The sequence below is a fragment of the Rosa chinensis genome, chromosome 2 (assembly GCF_002994745.2).
Source record: "Rosa chinensis cultivar Old Blush chromosome 2, RchiOBHm-V2, whole genome shotgun sequence".
In the NCBI taxonomy this organism is placed as follows: domain Eukaryota; kingdom Viridiplantae; phylum Streptophyta; class Magnoliopsida; order Rosales; family Rosaceae; genus Rosa; species Rosa chinensis.
This window is the reverse complement of record NC_037089.1, coordinates 31,449,074-31,466,610: the sequence shown is the minus strand read 5'-3', so window position 1 is coordinate 31,466,610 and position 17,537 is coordinate 31,449,074. Positions and strand designations below refer to the sequence as shown.

The 17,537-nt window shown below is 37.1% G+C and overlaps 3 protein-coding genes across 3 annotated transcripts; 1 reads left to right on the top strand and 2 right to left on the bottom strand.

Annotated features, from left to right (window-relative positions):
- The first annotated feature begins 458 nt into the window (after nucleotides 1–458).
- On the top strand, nucleotides 459–6,818 carry LOC112185561. Its single transcript, XM_024323820.2, has 7 exons — nucleotides 459–820; nucleotides 1,697–1,726; nucleotides 2,566–2,676; nucleotides 3,315–3,402; nucleotides 5,325–5,625; nucleotides 5,745–5,799; nucleotides 6,629–6,818. The coding sequence occupies exons 1-7, from the start codon at nucleotides 686–688 to the stop codon at nucleotides 6,701–6,703; spliced, it is 795 nt and encodes a 264-aa protein (XP_024179588.1). The 5' UTR covers nucleotides 459–685; the 3' UTR covers nucleotides 6,704–6,818.
- A 522-nt stretch (nucleotides 6,819–7,340) lies between these two features.
- Nucleotides 7,341–8,501, bottom strand: LOC112185562. Its single transcript, XM_040514308.1, has one exon. The coding sequence runs from the start codon at nucleotides 8,331–8,333 to the stop codon at nucleotides 7,761–7,763; it is 573 nt and encodes a 190-aa protein (XP_040370242.1). The 5' UTR covers nucleotides 8,334–8,501; the 3' UTR covers nucleotides 7,341–7,760.
- Nucleotides 8,502–11,654: 3,153 nt separating this feature from the next.
- LOC112185560 (trihelix transcription factor DF1) lies at nucleotides 11,655–14,214 on the bottom strand. The gene is made up of 2 exons (XM_024323819.2): nucleotides 13,775–14,214; nucleotides 11,655–13,475 (listed from the first exon to the last, which is right to left on the bottom strand). The coding sequence occupies exons 1-2, from the start codon at nucleotides 14,035–14,037 to the stop codon at nucleotides 12,041–12,043; spliced, it is 1,698 nt and encodes a 565-aa protein (XP_024179587.1). The 5' UTR covers nucleotides 14,038–14,214; the 3' UTR covers nucleotides 11,655–12,040.
- Nucleotides 14,215–17,537: the final 3,323 nt, after the last annotated feature.

The window sequence follows — 17,537 nt, the reverse complement described above, 5'->3', positions numbered from 1 at the left end:
GCTAAAAAGACATTCAAAGATACACTTATATGTAATTAACCCTTTCAACTATCTAGTTATTTATGATGTTTTTCATGCTTGTAGGCATGTTTAGTGAACGAGCTTAGTCGACTTAAAGAGCATTGTTAATCAGGTCTTTGTTTGCTTGAGCTAGAGAAATGATCCAAAACATGGAGTTGATGTACGTGATACGCCGTTTTCTTTAGTCCTCTATCACTGATATTATCTCTATTTATTTAGAAAAAAACAAGAGAGAGAGAGAGAGAGACTGATTCCCGTGCAACTACTTACTTGCACTGGACGTCTGGACTAGCACGATTGAAAGACCCATGTAAAGTACAAAAATGATGGTCTTTCGATTTGATGTGCCAAGCCCAATTACTTTTGGTGTAAGCCCAAATAGTCTTTGGGAAGGAAGAAAAGATAAAAAGAAAACAAAGCTGAGCCCAAATGCCCCGAATTTGCAGCTCTACGCACACTGAGCCTGCCCCTAATCTGTGAGTGAAGGCGTATGCGTCGGAGCAGAGAGAAGGAGAGAGCTTCGGCCTCGCTGACCTCTATCAATGCTTTAGATGAAACCAAAACTCCAAGCCACACAACCTCTGCGTGAAGATAGCTCAAGTTCTTGTTACAAAAGTAGCAACCTTGAACCTTGATACTACAAAAAGTAGATTCCCCTCCACAAATGCAAGTACCCAGATGGAGAAACGTCTTGATACTCAGGAATTCATTGATTTCGATGACTTGTACGCCAACCCATTTAGCGTCATTTCATTCTACTCCAGCTTCATGTGAGAAGTGGAAGGACAAATGGAACTTTGTGAGTTGCTCGTCTTTTCATCTAGCCAATGTGTATTATCTTTCTTTGTTATGATCCTCAGTTCAGGGATGTTTGTATTTTCTCTAAATGTGTATTTGTTGCGCTTGGTTGAGGCTTTATTGTTGTAAGAGACATTAGTTTCGATTTTAGTGTTGCAAAACAGAGGGAACCTATATACCAAGTGAACAATGTAGTTGTGGGAGCAATGTTTTCTTTCCTTTTCAAATCTTATTTTCTAAAGCAGCACTGTTTTGAAATGCTTTATTGCTTATTCTAGTCATTTCAGTTCTGTGGGATTGTCCTTGCTATCTATACCTCTAATTTGTCTTAGTTTTTGCCATTCAGAACTGTTAATACAAATATAATGCATATGAAAACAATTGATTTGGTTTATTCCATCAGATTTTTTTTTTCTGTCAAATCACGGTGTAGGTGTTCTTTGCCCGCTTTCTTGCCTCTTTAAAATGAGGATGGCATAACTGTTTTGTGTTTGTTTATAGGTTCGGTGTTTCTTGTCATCTAGGTTTGAAGTTTGTTTGGGGCGGGAATTGCGACATTGTCACGCATATATGTTGTCTACTTTGAATATTCATTATTGTATTTGAACTTTTTGTTTCAAGACATGGAGAATCAGTTATATAGATTTGTTGGTCTTCTTGTTGTTAATTTCTTGGTCTTATAAGTGGTCTTGCGAATCCTGGAGGAAGTTTTAGGCCATATTTATATTGATTGTCCAACTTGCTACATATGTGTCTGCCAGGCTTCGGTGAATGTTTAGCTGTTCAAAACCTTTACAAATTTCTGCTCTGACGATCATCGCCTTGCTAGAAATAGCAAACATTCTCTCTGAGAATAACCATTCATATATTTTTGCAGGATGTGAAGAGTTCAGAACAACCATCAAAGGTATTTAATCTGCACGAACAATTATTTAGATTCTAATAGAGGAAGAAAGTACATGAGTTTTTGCAAGTTAGAGCATAAAAAAGCTGACACTACATGCATTTTTTTGATATTTTCCTTCTGTTATTGTGTGCTTTCACATCATAATTCTAGTTGGTATTGTTAATTTTCAAAAGGTGGTGACCTTGGCTATTTGTTGAAATAGACATTCCTAAGATTTCAGGTTTCATAATTCATTCAAATTTGTAACTCTCATCTGTAAATTCAAGAAACTTTAATTACTCTGATGATCTCCTATAGAAAATTTCAGTTCCCAAATTCAAGTTTCATTATTGCTTTTTATTGCCAGCTCATATTAGTCTTAACAGATTCCCTTATTAATGTTCGATTTTCGAAAAGAAAAGGTATTCTGACTATGGTATTTACCTCTATTTTTCTCGTGCTGTTATGATATGTGGTGCATCCTTCATTTTTTATCCACCTAGTGTGGTCTTTCTTCTTTTTCAAAAGTATAAATCCTGGTTGGCCATTAACCTTCTAAGGTGTATTAGCTATTAATTAAGCCCTTCATTCTTTACAAGCTACAGCATAATTTGAATTAGGTTGTCCAAAGGTAAAGATAAATGAATTTAGATATGCATATCACATTCTCTATTTCTTTAAAAAAAAAAAAAAAAATCATTCTCTCTTGCCATTGATGGTGAACTGTTATAAAGCAAAGGGATTTTACAGTATGCAAACTATTATACCACTCCAGAGTTCTAATGTTCCATCAGATTACGTGTGTTTTTCATGGTTTTCCTAACTGAAGCATCTCTAACATTTGAATTATGTAAATTTAGAATTTCATCAGATATGCAACACGTCACAAGCGAGCTGATGCAAAGAAAGCCCTTAAAAATCTTCTCTTCAACAGCGGATACTCCCCTAAACTCTCATATCAGCACATTCAGGTAGAATGATTCTATTGCTTTTTGTTTATAGTGCCGTGAGGTACTCCTATGCTATGCAGCTATTGTATAACACAATTTCTTCAAATTATTTGTTTTACACATTATATTGAATTGCGGGTGTGCATATACCATGCTTGGAATGGCTGGAATGGCTCTTTTAAATTAAAAGTTCTCTAGGGATAATTGTGGACACTGATTTTGATTGAATGGCTGTATTGTACTGAACTTGGTTTTAGATATGAATGTATCTTTATTTATATGGTGCCATTGGAAAAGACGTCTCAAACATGGTGATGGAGAGTTTATTTATGTATCTAGTTTTGAATTTATTTTGATTCTAGAACCTAAAAATTGTCCTATGTTGTCAGTCATGGTGATAGTTGCTTAGTTTTCTAATGGCCTTGTGGATTCCTAGTTCTTATAGATGATATGTAAAGCACAAAGGATCTATGAAAAGTCTATGAATCGCACATGCACTCTTGGAGATTCAGTCTCCTACACATTATTTGTGTTCCAATCATCTATCGCTGTAGTTTGTTTGTTTACTGGAGTCTGCATGATATCTGCTAAATGCTTATGACTAAACTGCAATTTTTTTTCCTGTACTGATATGTGGTTTTTTTTTTCCCTGTTAAAAGGAAGAAGATGATTCAGGTAGCTCTCCTAAAAATCATAGATCAAAATCTTGTCGACATGCTCAGAAATCCCACCACAAGAAAATGAAACGTAAGCTTTCCTATGTTTTCTTTCCTGAACCTTTTCTTTTGATCTTTCTTTTCCTCACTTACATCTATAATACCACATATTAGCATCTGATTATTATTATTATTTATTTTTATTACAATTCTTTAGTATAATGCTCCGTAATCTTTGCTTTGCTTTTGCATGCATGTAAGCAAACATCAAGGTATTTTATTTTTTCCTAATTTAAACGGGTTAGATATGTTTGTGATAGAGATCTTGTTTTCGAGTGTTGTCTGAAGACCATATTGTAACTGTTGTTTAATGAAATCAGTGTACGAAACCCTAGTGTGGTTATTGCAGATAATCTCAAGAGATGCATATTTTGCATGGCAGAAGTTGTTAGAGATATTTTTGCTGGATTTAGATTTGAAATAGCTGAGTTCTTTATGCATCCTTTTGCTTGCTCAGTAGCTGGTAGATGTGTTGAACTTTTTTAAGGTGATCGCACTTGTTCAATTGTGATCTGAAATCCTTTCTAAGTGTATAAAGGAATTGAACCTTCAACAGGTTGCTTGCTTATAATATGAGTTCATTGAAGCGTTACAGAAATCATAAATATAGATATAAGATATGATGACATGTAAAGCATACATGAACAAGTTAAGAGACTGGAGTAGTTGTCCACTAAAGAACAAAGCTAATAACATACTAGCAGAATCCCAAACACCAATTCGATCCCCACAATATTTGTCAAGATTTTTCTTCCACAAAACTACCCAAGACATGGTTAGCAGTTAACACACAACTAGGATAATCTTTGCTAAACAGCCTCAGCCACAATGTGAATGCTTTAGTGCTAGGGAACCAATGGTTTGCACTTCCACCCTCTCCCTGACAAATTATGCTCTGTTACCAAAAGTGATTCGCTGGATCAAATCACAGGTATTGATCCTTACCATGAGCAACTATCCGAGCAAGAATTTCTACCTTTGTAGGTTATAGCATCTACGAAGCTGCTATCAAATCTTGTCCATTAGAACTCTCCTTTGGGTTTGTGGCACTTTGATGTTACGTTATATTACCTCAAAGTTATGTCATTCCAATCCACCCTTCAAGCTTTAGTATCCATTCTTTACACTTAAATAGTTAGCTATATGTGGATCTCACTATACTTAACGTTTTACAATTGAAAGCATTGACTGCAACTTTACTTTTAAGATCAGTGGGTCTCAGTTTGCTCTTCCGCTGGTACTGTTGCCCCACGAAAGTTACCCTTTAAAGGGGTTGGTTCCTAGGTAGCATGGCAAATCCTCATTGTTATCTTTTCCTGCTACCTAGTGGTCGAGTTGCTCGTCCTTCTGAATGAAACAAGGTGGGAAGGGGAACGAGATTGACTGTTATATATCTCCTAAATTATATGACTCGCAAGTAAAAACCACAGAATTCTAGTTTCCACCTTCTGGACTCTGATCTACAATAGGCTAAATACATATTTTGTGGGTAAAAACATATATAATACATAACATATGTATACAGCTTGTAGTGCTGGTGTATATTGTATTATCCTCATCCCTTTCCGATGTTTTCAGCTGTGTCTAACATTTCAGGTGTATGTGACATATACTTGCGAAGGTAGCAGATGCATGTCTGAATTATTTGGGTGCAGAAAATTGGAAAATTACTATCCCAAATTTAAAAGTTTCTCAAAAAAACTTGCAGGACGTGTATGAAGTATCTATTATATGTGAAGAATTTCTAATATCCAACACCTATGAAATATAAGAATATTTCAGAAATTTTATAGATCTCCTAGCGATCTTATTGCGAAAGGCGGCAGATTTTAGGTAGAAAGTAATAACCTCATGTTTTTCTGCTGGTTGGTGGATTCAGAAAAAAGACGATTTAAGAGTTGCATGCATTATTGGCATCCTAACTAACTCTGATTTTTTCCATTACATCTTCAGGCAAACTCAAACGAGAGAGTTTCTCTGATGATGAAAACCATCCTGAGACAATCTTTCAGGCAACATATGGCAAGAGATGGTACACTTGGTCTTTTAACGCACAGCGCGACTCTTTTCATGATTCAGCATCTGGATTTGATTGGAGAGAGCCTTCAAGCTGGAAAGATAGAAGTACAAGATGGGAAAACATTAGTGATGTAGAGTCTGATGATGAACAATGTACCATAGGATCATGTTCTGATAGAAAAATTCTTGGTCTCCCTTCAACAGGTCCTTTAAAGACCGAAGATGTTAAAAAAGCGTAAGTTCTTTAGTGCTTTTCCCATAATTTAGTAGGAAGCAAATCTATGATAAATACTTTAGGCTTTATTCATCCTTTTTTTCTCTACTGATATTTGAACTTCTTATTCTATCTGGCAGTTTCCATTTATCAGCTTTAAAATGGCATCCTGACAAGCATCAAGGATCTTCACAGGTCAGTTCTTGATCTCATGATCTTGGTTAGTTTTGTCATGTAATACCCTTGAATTGTCAAATGGGTATCAAAGGAATATTATGTTGGTTTGTCAGATATTATCTTGTCCAACAAGTGTGATTCAAAAGCTTTTCTAATTTTTTTCCGTTCAGATTGTATAGTCCATTGTCACTGTAATGAGTGTGAATCATTACCTATATAAACTCGGGGACCACTTTTTGTGTGAGCGTCCAACTTACTTTGATGCTGGTGTGAGTCTAGTCTCAAATGAAGTGTGTCGACTATATTCAAACATCCCTTCCATTTTGTTTGTGTAGGGTGATAGCTGACTATATTCAAACAAAAAGAAGTGGTGTTGACTTTCATTTTTTCTTTCTTTCTTTTAACACCAATATAAAACATCATCTCATGCTTCAATGCATATGGCACACTGAAATTAGACAGTATGAAGTGAACTGAAGAAAGTTTAGAATTTGCCAAAAGAATATATATCAGCATTCACAGTCTTTCTCATCTTTTGAATCATCAAATACACTAAAACAAATTCACAGCTAGGAACTACAACTTCCTTACTTCTACTTCATTCTATAGAAGCTAAGAGGTGTTGTAGAAGTTTGCTGTCTGCACTGGTTCTCCATCTTGCACATCATGGTGACTTGTTTTGGCTTCACTCATCTTTGTTTACCTTGTTCCCTCTCTGCTTTGTGCAATAGTCTCTCTTGTTTCGCACAACATTATGTCCAATACATTTTGTGTTTATATTTTTGGATTTCTTCTGTTTCAATCTTTCATGTTCATAAGTCTCTAACCTAGCTGTGCCTCTTCGCAGGACATGGCAGCAGAGAAATTCAGACTTTGTGTTAATGCTTACAATTCTCTGTGCAATGCATTATCTGCAACGTAAGCTGTTGCAAAAGGTTGTGGTTTGTGCATTAACACATTCCTCTGGGCTCATAATTACAATGGAGCTTTAATGTATTTATATGATTAATTATATATATTTTTTCTTCATTTATCCACCTTTTATTTATACTGGTACTTCAAGTTTAACAATTGACAGAATACTCGTACCACCTTGACCAAAACTGGACAAGGTACAATTCGCAGTGTTTCATATGTTACTGTAGCATATTTATTAGACTAATCACATCATATGGAATTATGGATAAAGGAATTGCACTTAGTAGATCTTCCTTTTCTTTCTTTCTTTATTTTTTTTTGTGTGAAAAGAAACATTTCCATGTAGGCAAGTAGGAGTACTGCACCAAGAAGTCCACAACCACACCTGGTCAGGCAAGCTGGACCAAGCAGACTATTCGCTGCCCAACTCATCATCGTGTGAGTGGCACCATTTCAAATTCAAATTCAAACAAAATTAATAATGTCAGTAGTGAGAACTGAGAAGTAGTTAATTTCCCCAAAAGTTCTATGGTGTCCGGAGTTGAGAACTATTCGATTGTAAGTTGTTTGTGTCCGGAGTTGAGAACTATTAGACTGCAAGTTATTTGTACAAGACAAAATGTTTGTGGTGTGTCTCACACAATCAACTAATTTGATGGCTCTTGACTCCAGAGTTTCAATACTCTAAAACGTCACAGAACACTTCAAAGAGAAATGTGAAAAGGTCCAAAGATTCCAATCAAAAGAAGGAAATGTTCTCCAAAAGCCACACCAGTTTCCAGTTGAGTACATTCAAGTGATTCAACTTTCTGCCTAAAGTAGCGCCCAACTGAATCAATCTCTAGTGACTTTTTGAAGCTCACAGAACAACCCAGATTCCACATTTTACATCAAATTGGAAAGGGAGAAACAAATCTTTAAAATTGAACCCTCTCCAAATTAAGAAAAACCTCACCAAACCTATATCACAGCAACTCATCTAAGATCTACTCTCTCTCTCTCTCTCTTTCTCTCTCTCTCTCTCTCTCTCTCTCTCTCTCCATCCAACCCAATAACAGTGCCTAAAAGCAGAGCAGAACAACAGAAGAAGCCACCATGAACCCATAGATGACGATCAAGAAGCCGAAATGCAGAGCCCAGTTCCTCTTGAACTTGCCAAAATAACTCTCGGGTGGCTCCTGATAATGAATCTCGAACTCATTGTCCCCTATCCCATCAAACTCATGCCCTCCACCGCCGTTGGCGCCGAGCCTCATCTTCATCTCCCTCAGCTTCTCGGTGGCCAAGCCGAGCGTCAGCTTGTGGCAGCGCCTCTGGTACTTAAAGCCATTGATGCAGCGGAGGGTCTGGGCGACGGAGACGTAGAAGATGAGGTGGGCGAGGGAGAGGAGGACGATGGGGACCCAGCAGTGGCGGCATTGGAGGCGGGAGGGCTGAGCCTGGGCGAGGAAGACGAGGGCGAGGAAGAGGAAGAAGAACTGGAAGAGCTTCTGGAGCTCCTTCTTTTGGAGGTCGATGGATCGTTTCTTCTCGAGGGTCTTCTCGAAGTGGAGCTGGATGATGGTGTTGAGGGCTTGGAGGGCAGTCTCTTTGGGGATCGAGGAATGGTGGTGGTGGGTTTCGTAGTCTGCCATTGAAGAAGCTTAGCTAGCTAGCTTCACTCCAACGACTATCTCTGAGAGTTTGTGACGGTTTGAACCTTTGTTTGATGAGTGTGGTCGTAATAAGTGAACTTTGGGTTTTGGCTCGGATCTCAAAAAACTTTTTATCCTTTTGATTTTTGACTGGATTAACATACAGTATAGCCCCAAAAATGGAAATTTGTTTGTTTGTTTATTATTATATTACTATTATTATTTTATTTTTATTTTTTTCAATCAAGCATCATTAGTGTTATCGTAACAGTTTTCAGTTTTCAGATCCCTCCAACTTTTAGCAAATTACGCATGTTATTAGGGAAAGTTCTGATAAAACTCTGAATAGGTGAAAGAAAAGACATCAAACAAATAGAGGATATTGTTGGTGATAGTAAAGTACCTTTATATTTGAAAAGTTTTTAGTATGAGAACTTTTAATTCGAACCCAATTAGAGAGTAAACTCTTTATAAAAATATGAAAGAAAATTACCAAGCGGATCCCCGTGAGATTTTATACAATGCTTTATAAAAAAGTAACAAGGATAAAATCTGAGGAGGGAAATGATTACACAAGATACAATTTTTAGCATAGTAATATGTTATCATATTAGACATGAAGAAAAAAAATGGTTGTAAGATTTGAAGTCAAGTACTCAATATCTTACAAGAGTGTGGACAGCCTCCAAGGGATTTGAATTGACGCCTAACCATCTTGATAAGCAGCAATGAATCTCCTTCTACCTCCAGGTCAGTGATATGGAGTAGCTTAGCCCAAGGAAGACTTATCTTCAAGCCAATAGCCTCTGCTTGAAGAACTGAAGCAAATCTAATAGGAATCGCATCACCAACTATAGCAATTCCATGATGATTCCTTGTAACAAATCTTGCAGAAGCTTTACCACCGAGTAAGAACATTAAACAAACAAATTATCTATAAATTCAGAACTAACTTTACAAAATGAGCAAAGATCAGTAATGTTTGTAAATTTAGCCAATCATTGAAGAGTAAACTCTAATATGTAGTGCATAATTGATATCTACGAATCATCCCATGTAGGCTTTGCTCCTTACGTGGGAAGCCATCTTTCTGGTCAGTAGGAACATAAGATCAAACTAAACTAGTAAAATGCCTTGAGAAGACAAAACACTAATGGGTACCCACGATACCCATACCAGTTACTTTGCTAGGGAACTTCCCTCTTCCACTCCTGTTGTATGTAGGACATTCATTATGATACTGGATATTTTTCCAAGTGGATCGACAAAAAGAAGCTGATCATATCTTGATGAGTTGTGGCCTGTTAATTAATAGTCTAACTAACACCATGAAGTTGTGGCTTGTTAATTAATAAGTCTAACTAACACCATGAAAGTCATGTGTTTAAATGTCACTAACATTAAGGTGAGATAAAAAATTATTAAGGAAACTAAAAGAAGTATTACACCACTCTTGATGGCAACATTAACATATAAAGATTTCCCCAGATTCTCCAAAGACACCTAGTGTGCATACGTGCCTATTACTGAATGTTCTCCGACTATACGTTGAGCTTTCATAATCCAGAATTCCACGTCTAGAAAGAGAGAAACAAAATTTTCTTTCTTTCATTCAGCTCAGAGAGAAGATCTCTTATCTTCACCTCAACTCAACTTCTTTAACTAGGGATTAGGGAACATTACTTCCTAAATCAAAAATGATTCTCAACTCTTAAACACAATTGCTCTGTCAAAATCACTACTCATTAACTAACTTGGTTGTCAGAGTCTTTCATACTTTTTGTGGAGCAAGTGACATGAAAACTCATAGACTTCACCCATTCTTCTCAAGGCCTTCTTGACCAACCGGTCAAAGGAATTAGTCAACTATCAAGGTTAAAAAAATTTGCAACAACGTACCTAGATTATAACAGAAGGGTAAAAAATGGGAGTCACCAAAGTATACACAATTTTATATTTTGGTTTTCGTCATAATCTTCATATACTTGTTGGCCTCTATGAACATTAATACGAAAAGTCCGGTTATTGATAAGGCGGCTAGGTTTCGTCTATCTCTCTCAATCGGAACCGCCACTTAAGTTGCCGATAGGCACCTCCAAGGAACATCACCTCAATCTATATGGAGACCACAATTTGCCCTGCAACACCGCATTGCCCTCAAGAGAAGACCACCAACGCACCGCTCCACCATCTACAATATGAGTTGACCACCGCAAACCTCTTACTAAGAAACCAGGATCCCTTTGACCTACAAACTTTCGCTGCCAAAGCCAACAAGATTAGCCATACCAGAGTCTAGTTCAGCCTAACCGAGGCACGAACCTGATCCACCTCATAGTAAGATAAAAAAAGAGCCACTGCCAAACTACATACTTATCGTCCCATTAGTGACAATCACCAATGTCATCATTACTAGCCTTATCCGCATCACATTAAGATCTAAAGCTGGCCAACGCCAAAAACACTTACCGATCCTCTCATTGGTGCCAACGATCAACCAATCATCCCATCCAAATCAGAGAATCCAATGACGAATCGTCTTATTTGTGGCAACCGTCAACTCGAACACCACTAATAGCAAACAAGTCGACAAATAGGACAATGAAACATTGAAACTGAATAGAAAGAAAATGATTTGAAACGCCATACTAGCCTTACCCAATAATGAAAGGGAGTAGAAATTATAAGATTGTAGTATGCGGACCCTAAACCTAACCTAGAGATGCACTGAAAAAAAAAGGAGATTCAATATTATTCATGTTAAGATGATAATTTATTTTACTCTTTCTTTTTTTTAATGACAAAACAAAAATCTAAAGAACAAAACTTCTAACAACACTCCTTTCCAACTGATCCAAATGGAACACTGTGAACACAGCAAGAGGGAGAAAAAAAAACCACACAGAAGGACTAGGAGAATTATGAGCTAAAGCAGCAATGTTATCAGCAACAAAATTAGCTTTTCTATAAATATGTTATTCTTGTTATTGAATAAAATTGATGTATCTAAATATAAAAGGAAAAAAAATAAAAATAATTCATGCGGGAAATGAAACACAAATACTGAACTCAAACGCAACAGTATAGAGAAACAGCACTGCAACTCCCTCAAGTAGAAATGTAGAATCTCACGTTGATAAAAAAAGAAGGATGCAGAATAAAGATATTACCACGAAGATAGCTCCCTCAGTCTTCCCGTTGAATTTGCCGTTGAGGCCACTGTTCTGTCACCCCACCCAATTCCCTCAGACCAACACAAGAAAAAAAGTAAAAAAAATAAAGATACTCCAATTCCTCCCTTTTACACAGCCAGCATTACAGTGAAAGGGTAAACAACGAACTTTACTCAACAAGCAAATTAACCATAATACACTGTGACTAGCTGAACAGTTAAAGAACGATAAATTTCATGTATGAGATTCATACTTTTACAAACGGGGAATAAACCATCCAAAAGCCACAGAACAGCCAACTACAATATCCCTCCTTTATTCTCTCCCTAGTCTCTACCATCTTCTATTCAACAAACGATGAAAGTATAGATTTCTTTCTACGATCCCATTTTACACTGCACTAAAACAAAATAAACTTCTCAACAGTTCTCAAAACTACGATCTGAACAACAACCATGTGGTAACCAAAAATTGGAAACCGACTCACTTCAAAAACAAGACACACCAACTTAAGCTTTCATAAATCACTTAACCTCAGCTCATAATTGCCACTGAAGGATTATCTTGTTCCATTGGAGAAGGATTAGCAGCTACAATCCGATAGCCATCTCCAGCTACATCTCCCACTCCCTCTCCATTTCCATTATCTTCTTGAATCTTCTCAACATTGTCACCATCACCATTCTGAGTCACTGATTCCGGCTGTTGCTGCTCTTCTTGCCCACTCATCATATGCATTAATAGCTCCTCAGGCCTCAATTCATAATTAGAATCAACTTGATTCTCAGCCCTACTAGTCTTCTTGTTGTACAAAGCATCAAGCACATTATAATAAGCACATGTCTTTGAATCCTCGGGCCTTTTCTTGTTGCTATCTTTTAATCTTCTGTAGTACTTGTTTATGTTCTCCCACTTCTCCTTGCACCTCTTGGCATTCCGGTCATAACCAAGCTTTTTCATGGATGCTGAAATCTCCTCCCACAAATGCCCTTTAGATCCATTTTCTTGATACTGCAAATCATAATTAGATCTCAGCTTAATCAAATCTTCAACTTCTTCTCTAGGCCACCGTGTAGAACCAATAGGCGTATGACTTCTACCATTATTCTTGTCTGGCCTTTCCAAACTCCTATGCAGACGCTCCCAATCTTCATCCTTTTTCTGCTTGTCAGTTACTGTGTTAGCCAAAGGTGAGTTATCAGGCATTTGAACTCGGACTGCAGATGCTTGCACCGGCAGTTGCACAGAAGATGATTGATTTGGTAATTGCACTGAGCATGCTTGCATGGGCAGTTGCACCGAGGACGGTTGATTTGGAATTTGAACTGAGCATGCTTGGCCTGGTGGCATATGCACCGAGGCTGCTTGTTCTGAAAACTTTTGCAAAAATGCAAGAACAGCAGAATCCTTTGCAGCTGCAACAGACCTCTCTTGAGCTAGCTGCTCTCTCTCTCTCTCAATTCTAGCCATTTCTTGCATCTTCCATGCCTCTTCTCTCGCTACCCGATCTTGTTCATACTTGTCCATCACCTCTACAAACTTGGTCTGCAAATTCTCTTGCTTGTCGATCACTTGCTTCATCAGCTTCTCAAAGAACTCAGTTACCCTCCTCTTCTTCTTGTGCGTGCCTTCAGACTCTTTGCTTGAACATGATGTGGTGGGAGTCGAGTTATCAACAAAACTTGAAAGCTGGTGTTGAATTGAAGAACACGGGGGGAGTGCATGGGAAACACCATCCTTTGGGATTGTTGCTGCTGTTTCCGCTGTTTCAGCTTGAACCGTTTCAGCAGGGGGAATATGTTCAAAATGGTGTTGCTCTATAGCCTCTAACTGCTCAAAATACTTGTACGTCTTGCCAGCTGATCGACCACACCGCGTTTCTCTAGTCCTTTTGTGGTACTTGTATATGTTCTCGAATTTCTCCTTGCATTTTTTGGCATCTCTGCTATATCCAGCCTCTCCCATTTTCCTAAAAACAATCCCAAAAATTCCATCTTTCTTACTTCAATTACACAAACTTCTAAATTAATAGCCAAATAGTAAGTGGTAACTAATCATTTTATCGAATACCTACCGCCCACAATGAGCTGCTGTAAATAATTTGAGTGCAAATGGTAACAAAAAATGCAGACTTTACCCAAAAATCTGGAACTTAAGTTTACAAACACAACAAACAAAGTGCAAAGACTCAAACTTTACTTCATTTTCTACCATATTTTCCGAGAAAAAAAATCAACCCAAGTCAATAGCACAAGAGAAAGAACTGACCTTGAAACCTCTTCCCACAGAGGCATTTTAGCGGTGGCTGCCTTGAACTCCGCGTCCATATCTGACCTTATCTTGAGCAGAGCCAGAGTCTCCTGCCGAGGCCACCGGTTACCGGCCCAGTTCCGGTAACCCTGTTCAAGTCCGGCTCTCTCTTCCTCCTCAAGCCCGACTGAGACGGACCCACCATCGCCGGCCACCTCCTCGGCTCTCCGGTCGCTTGCGGGCGAGCTTGGATTGGCCGGTAAAGTTGAATTTTCCAGCATAGCGGAGGATTTTACAGTTGTACAGCTGAGAGATTTTCCGAGGGAAGAAGGTGAATTTGTGGAAGTATTGGGTAAGTGAAGAAGAAAGTGGGTAAAGGGTAAAATTGCGGAGGGTGTACTTTAAGAACTCAGCTCGGGCTTTTTGATTGGGTCTCTGAGTCGGTAATTGCGATGGTCAATTAGGGTTTCGTCTTCTTTTATACCATCGTTTTTGGTAAATAAAGAAATGTTTTATTTATTTATTTTTATTTGGAGTAAAAAAATTAGGGTTTTTTATTTTTATTTTTTATTGTTGGCCAGTAAAAACTAGGGGTTTATGAGGACAAAAAAACAGTGGGTGAAATGTGAAGTCTAAGACGTAATTAGATAAGTTACGTACAGGTAAGGTTATCGAGGTGGCGGGTTCTGATTGGGTGTTGGTCAATTTGTTATTGATTTTTTGGGTTTGATTATTGGACTTTGGAGACATGTCGTATTTGACTTTTGGTCAATAATAGTTGGCTTTGATGGGTAAGTGAAGAAGATGAAACATCTGGAGTGGAGGGTAAAAGTGGAAATTAAAAAAAATGAAGGAGGTTGGGTTTTCTTGTCCTGGCAGATAAATTAGGCTAGGCTGAAAAGCCAATGTCCAGATAAGCCCCTTTTTGGTCTTTCGTGGTGCTTTAGGTTTTGGTTCTTTTGCTTTCATACGGCTACTTTTGATTCTTTGTTGTGGGTGAGATTGATTTTTCTTGTGATGGTTTTTATCGGTTTAATGTTTGGGATTGTACATCTCTATGTTACTGATTTACACCACGTCAAATTCAGTACTTTTTTTTATTATTACTGTTTTGGAAATGGAAATGGCCAAGTTGTTTTGTTTGGATTTTTTCTTCTTTATTTTATTTGGAGAAATTGACATATTTGAACGTTAATCTCAAGTTATCTTTAATGAATGGCTCATTGTGATAGATAATATTTTGTAACTGGTTTCTTTTTTCATCGTAACAAAACCGACAAACTAAATGACCTCAAAGACATTAGTATATACTTAAAAGACGAGTTTTCATCAATTTCTTTCCAACTAAGACTCGACTTGATCTCATATAAGGTAATTGTCACCAGACGAACGACAACGATCGACGCATTGTGTTAGGCCGAGTGGACATCATCGCATCAAATGCGGGCAGCTATTAGCCAAGACCAGATTTGAAAAATAACAACGAAGAGCTCATCACACACTTCCGCCTAAACCAGACCATCAAGCTAGGTCAACAAACCTAGATCGTGTTACCTCAAGTCAGCAAACTCAAATTGCTATAGACATCAGACTAGAAAACTTTGATGCCATATATTTTTATTTATTTATAGATCTGTTTGGTGTTTGAATGAGGATCATGTCCTATTAATTTTGTTTTTGTTAATAAAGAGCTTCTTAATTATTTAGTTATGAAATTTTTAAAAGTGGGGGATCAATTAATTCACTAGTATATCTAGAACAAGGTTCTCTAAGATTACTTTGTCTCTGCTTTGTTGGGCAAGAAGAGAGAGATGAGAAGAAAGAGAAGGGAAGAGAGAGATAAAAAAGAAATAATTATAAAGGATGAAGAACGAATGTGTTTGTTAATTGCACTAAACTGCAACTAAATAACATTAAATAATAACTAAAACGCAAAATGTCACGCTATATCATAACTAAATCGTACATAATCATCTCAAAATTTGTGCACTCGATTACATCTTCAACTAAAAAGGTTCAAATTTTAACGAACATAGACATTCATCTTCCATTGGCTAGTAAAATCAACCCATCTTGTGAAGTTATGATAAATCTTCACAGCCAATAAAAAGAAGTACTGCACTATCTTTTGCTGGTGACATTTTACATGCTAGGGCCCTTCACCAGCACATTGATAAGGAGAAAATACCGGTGAAAAGATAATTTGTGCCCAGGAATAACACTTTAAGTATTGTGTAGGATTATGCCCGTACAACGATCGACATGGCAACATATTATTAGATTTAGATCTTACGTGACAATATATTCTCGAGATTCTAAGAAGATTATATTGTTGTTGATGAGTCCTAGAAAACTTTAGGTCATATGGACGCGATCATAAGAAAGTTACAATCTTGAGACACGTACCCTACGAATACTTTTTCTTTTTTTTGAACATTGAAGAGGAACATTCCATTGAAACAACACTAGAAAACAGGAAACGAAGAAAACTAAAGATCCCCAATAAAGTTTTTTTTTTTTTTTTATAAACCTATTATAACTTGTGGTGTATAGGTTGAAGACAAAAAAAAAAACTATTTAAAAAAAAAACATAAAAAAAAAAATAAAAAACTAAAAAACAGAAGAAAAAAAAATTTTCTTTATTTTTTTATGTTGAAATGACTATTTTAGCCCTCAAGGGTCAGACTTAATGTCCAATTTGGAAGGAATAGGAGAAATTGGACACGGCTGATTGAAATTGGAAAGCTTAGGGGATAAAAATTCAAAATTAAAAGTAAAGGGGGTGAAATGATAACATCCCCTAACCTCAGGAGGGGTAAACTGTAACTAACCCAAAATAAAAGATGAATAAATTTTTTTGCTTTGTTCTACCAACCAAGATCCCAATCCAATACATTCTCAAAAAAAAAAAAAACTCAATCCAATAAGTATGAACCTAACAATTCTTCATGTTTATCTTCTTAAACCCAGCAAAACCCAAAAAAAAAAAAAAAAGGGAAATCCTAACAATTGTTCATGTTCTTGAACCCATTCTTGTTCATCTTCTTAAACTCGACAAACCCATTTTCGAAGAGAATGGAAGATCTGGAAACTACCAAGAACAAGAAAGAATGAGAAATAAATTTTTTTAGCAAAGCTCCTTTGGCCCGATCTCAAGAAATCCAGCTCCGGCAAGCGGTGCTCCACTGGGAAGACCTCTTCGAGGCTGATTCCCAGGAATTCAAGGACGAGTCTGATACGGACGACGACAACCTCTCTGTCGTTCCTGACATGCCACACCACCTGCACCTACAACTTCCTCGACCTCTGGCCCAACTCTAATTACGTAGACGACGTCATCATCGGAGTTATCGACATCGTAAAATAAAGTTCTTATAGTTTCTTTCTCCATCCACTTTGTCTCTCGTCTTCTTCCTCCTCGATCTTTATCTAATTCTTACATTTTCTTTTTCTTTTCTGTTTGGGTTCAAGAACCATAGAAGCAAGAAATTAAAACCTTAATTACTTGATTCAAATGAAATATGGCCTCCGAAGAACCTTCCATGGCTGCTATATATCATCATTTCCCAAACACCAGCCCCAATTCAATATCAAAGAAACAAGCTTTCAAAGTCCTCGTTCAATCTCTTGATGAATGAGAGAGAAGAAAGAATTATGGGTAATTGATGATGAATGAGAGGGAAGAAGAATTTTTTTTAATTCTTCCTTTATTTCTCTCTCTTAATTATAAATTCATTTTTGGAGAATTAATTGTAAAATTCATTTAAATTAATTATTTTAT